Here is a 4,321-nt window from a genome sequence, read left to right on the forward strand (position 1 = left end):
TCTACTAATGTTAGACTCAGAAATAATCATGAATCAGTTGTTGAGTTGTTTTATTCATAATCTTTAGTAATTTTTACTGTCACATTTATTAAATATCTTAGCTATTTTAGAAGCAATATATAACTATAATTAATCTATTTTTCATTACTTTTTAGAATGTTCAGTTTATAGTCTCATACAGTGTGTGCATAGAATTGTAATAATAATAAAATTATTATTATTAATTATTGTCATTATTGTTACTTTACCTTTTGTTTTTAAATTAATTTCTTTTTAACACTGCTACAAAAAATAAGTCAATGTACATGTATGCTGCAAATACTTACTATAATACCACAGTTGTTGCTTTTGGAGGAGCTTTTAAAATGGATAAAAATTTTGAAATGATGTTTTTCAGCTGTTGCAATGCATGTCCAGTTAATAGTGACTTCATGAATATCATTAATTGCTATTAGTTAGAGTGTTTTCTCTCTCCTTCTCTCTCCTCACCTGTTGTACTGATAGTTCTGATATATTTGACATTATCTTCTTTGTCAGTTCCCTCAGTTTGGACTGATAGTGATTCCCTTTTGTTCCAACCTGGAATGTAGTCTCTTTCCTTGCTTCTACTTTCTTTTGTGTCCTGCCTAGCAACCTGTGGATCTGTTCCATTAGCAGCTCTTTCTCTAGCAGTTGATGTTTACGCTCAGATAGTTGATCCTAAAATAAATACATTAGAATATGATATTAAATGTTTATGTACTCTAGTAGATACATATTGATCTCCTTATGCTGCATAGAAAGTTTGAGCTGATTCCGACTTTAATTTTTAAAGTTACGGCCATTTTAAGAATATGCCAAATTCTGAAAAACACCCTGTACTATAGCCCATGGTTTTTCCAAAAAATGGCTCTGAAATCACCCCAAACTTTTATTACATTTTCTGATACATATTGATGTCCTTATGCTGTGTAGAAAGTTTGAGCTGATTCCGACTTTAATTTTTAAAGTTACAGCCATTTTAAGAATATGCCAAAAATCTGAAAAATACCCAAGGCTATAGCCCATGGTTTATTTCAAAAAATGGCTCCGAAATCACCCCAAATTTTTATTACATTTTTTGATACATATTGATGTTTTTATGCTGCGTAGAAAGTCTGAGCTGATTCTGACTTTAATTTTTAAAGTTATGGCCATTTTAATTAAATGCCAAAAATCTGAAAAATACCCAAGGCTATAGCCCATGGTTTATTTCAAAAAATGGCTCCGAAATCACCCCAAATTTTTATTACATTTTTTGATACATATTGATGTTTTTATGCTGCGTAGAAAGTCTGAGCTGATTCTGACTTTAATTTTTAAAGTTATGGCCATTTTAATTAAATGCCAAAAATCTGAAAAATACCCAAGGCTATAGCCCATGGTTTTTTCCAAAAAATGGCTCCAAAATCACCCCAAATTTTTATTACATTTTCTGATACATATTGATGTCTTTATGCTGTGTAGAAAGTTTGAGCTGATTCTGACTTCAATTTTTCTAGTTATGGCCATTTTAAAAATTGTCCAATTTTTGAAAAAAATCACTGTACTATAGCCCATAGTTTTTTCCTGAAAAAAACTGACTAAAAATTTTCAAGTTACAACCTTTTTGAAGCATAAATTAAAAGGAACATTGTTAATGTACATCGTGTACTATAAGCATACTTCAGTACATGTACATGTACTACCTGTAGTTTCTGTACTCTTTCTCTTAGTTCCTTACAGGACAGATCCTTTCCTGCTAATAGTCTAACCCTCTCTGGCTTCCTGGCATCACACATCTCCTCCTCCAAACACTTCAATGACTCCTTCGTTGATAGTAACTGCAAGAAATAATGAAATAATAATACATGAATAAAAGCAATACAAAATAAAATATAGCATCCATGTACATGTACATAGCTATAATTTTGTAAATTATAATTAATAGAATTTTAGTAATTGACAATGGCATGTGCATAATGGCATATTTTTTATTTGGGACACTCACTCCCAAAAATTACATCTAGAGCAACATGTACATACATGGCATTATGTTAATCAAATACATGTATGTATATAGATTCATTTACATGTAGGTGCATGTACAAGTAGTGTACATGCATGCATGCATCGCACATCTTGATCAATTTGATCATCTTGATCAATTTGATCATCTTGATCAATTTAATCATCTTGATCATCTGATTCATCTCACATCTTGATTATCTTGATACAATGCAATTGCATTAAACCATCAAGGTCCAGCATTAACGATGAATGCTATTTACATATTAGATGTATCATGTATATGTACATATACATGTATTATTACCATGTTCTGGTGTAGCATTAGTTCTCTCTCTAGTTCTTCTTTCTCTGGTAACTGATCACAATTAATCTTAATCTCTCTCTGGAGTCTAGCAAGCATTGATAAATCATTTTTAATAATAAACTTGTAGTACAAATTTGTCAGATTTGTACAAGTACAAATCTGAAAATTCTATGAAAAATTTTAATTATGCATGCACTGCTGCACTTGTATCCTGTACATGTCTTTCTAATTTGTTCAAGTACATGCACTAGTTACATAAGAAACATTCAATCCCCACCTGTTCACATAAACCCCCACATTCATCTGTAATGAAGCAAAGCAGATACAATCACAATGTCATTCACTAACTAGCTCTCCTTCTCCTATAATTTTTGTAATTTAAGGCATAACCATTCTTTAATGATTATTATTTATAATTTAGTTATCCAAAGTGCCCAAAAATGCTGCGATAGTACATGATGTATCTACTGAAATACTTTGTCAAAAATGCAATGAGACAATTCATTTTCTATAATTTTTTTCTGATACACAATAATGTTCTTGTTTTGTTCTCCTGTAATGTAACATGCACACTAGATCTAGTACAGGCACATAAAATAAACAAATTCTATGTACTCATGAAGCCATGAACACAGATTTGTACTAAAAGTACAAAATATAAAAATTTTAAGAAAATTTAAAAGAGTATACACGACTGGATTATCGCCCTATAATTCCAATTTGTTCAAGTACAAGTACAAATTAATCCCCACCTGTTCACATACCACCACATTCATCTGTAATGAAACAAAGCAGATACAATCACAATGTCATTCACTAACTAACTCTCCATCTCTCCCCCTCTCTCTCACCTATATTGTTTTCTTTAACCATTATTAGGTGAACCACATTATACATAAATACACACATATACACAGTAATATTGAGGTAATGCACACTCATGAGTTATGTCAATTAATCCACCTCTGGAGGTGAAGTGAGACTGATGCGCATTGATGCCCATTAATTTGAAACCACTCTAGTGTAAACACAATTAATGCGCATCAATGCACATTACTTGTGCCAGTGTGAAAAGGCCTTTAATGAATTAGTATAGATAATTATAAATACTATCTATAAAAAAGTAAACTAAAAGAATGACTTGTAGTGTATTGTACTATTAATTAGATTGAATCTAATCATCAGAACTATGCATCAGATTTCCATATTTGGAAAAAAGTAGCCTATGTAAGTCATCACTCACAGCCTGCAGGTATACACTAGTCAGTCAGTACAGACAGTAGCTATGTCTCTCCTGTTAGTGGTTGTTCTCTTATTCTTCATTAGCTCCTGCAGTGTCTCCTCTGGTCAGTATTATGTGTCTGATGACTGCAGTTCAGTTACACAGTCACCTTGTAATCCTTTATCAGTGTATGCTGGGGATATGTCTCAATACAATAACACCATCTTCTACTTCATTGGAACTAGTGTCATTAACTTTAATGTCACAATGGACTCAGTACAGAATATAACTCTATATGGGCTGGACCAATCTCCTACTTTTCATTGCTCATATGTGTTTATAGCAATCAATACCAGCAGTCATGTCAGTTTCAGTAACATATCATTCCAACAATGCAACATAGATTTTCAATTTTCAAGTAACATCACAATTACTGGTTCTACTTTTAAAAACTCCATAATTGCCAGCCTCCTTAATGTTTTTGATAGCATAATAACATCTTCAGCTTTTGATAACGTTACTGAAGCTCTACTTATATACTATTATCCACCTCCAGTGTGTTACAATGAATTACACCATTACTCATTAACACTGACTAATGTTACAGCGACTAATGGCATTATAGGGTTTCGTATGTTCATGTATCATGGTGCCTCATATAATGTATCAGTTACCCTTGATAATGTGAATATCATCAATTCCAATTATGGTATTTCTCATTATTTTACTGAATCTCTTTTTTCTCTGCATATTACTAATCTATCAGT

At 31.9% G+C, this 4,321-nt stretch overlaps 1 protein-coding gene across 1 annotated transcript; it reads right to left on the minus strand.

The window, feature by feature from the left end:
• Positions 1-441: 441 nt before the first annotated feature.
• Positions 442-2,428, minus strand: LOC109587242 (golgin subfamily A member 6-like protein 2). Its single transcript, XM_020003480.1, has 3 exons — positions 2,333-2,428; positions 1,707-1,841; positions 442-699 (listed from the first exon to the last, which is right to left on the minus strand). Exons 1-3 carry the CDS (start codon positions 2,426-2,428, stop codon positions 442-444), a joined length of 489 nt encoding a protein of 162 aa, XP_019859039.1.
• Positions 2,429-4,321: the final 1,893 nt, after the last annotated feature.

This window comes from Amphimedon queenslandica, unplaced genomic scaffold (assembly GCF_000090795.2).
Source record: "Amphimedon queenslandica unplaced genomic scaffold, v1.1 AMPQUscaffold_12642, whole genome shotgun sequence".
Taxonomy (NCBI): domain Eukaryota; kingdom Metazoa; phylum Porifera; class Demospongiae; order Haplosclerida; family Niphatidae; genus Amphimedon; species Amphimedon queenslandica.

Coding starts and splice junctions, on each gene's coding strand:
- LOC109587242 (XM_020003480.1), bottom strand. CDS start 2,428: ATGCTTGCTAGACTCCAGAGAGAGATTAAGATTAATTGTGATCAGTTA. Junction 1,842..2,332: donor TAATGCTACACCAGAACATG/GTAATAATACAT, acceptor TATTTCTTGCAG/TTACTATCAACGAAGGAGTC. Junction 700..1,706: donor AAAGAGTACAGAAACTACAG/GTAGTACATGTA, acceptor TATTTATTTTAG/GATCAACTATCTGAGCGTAA.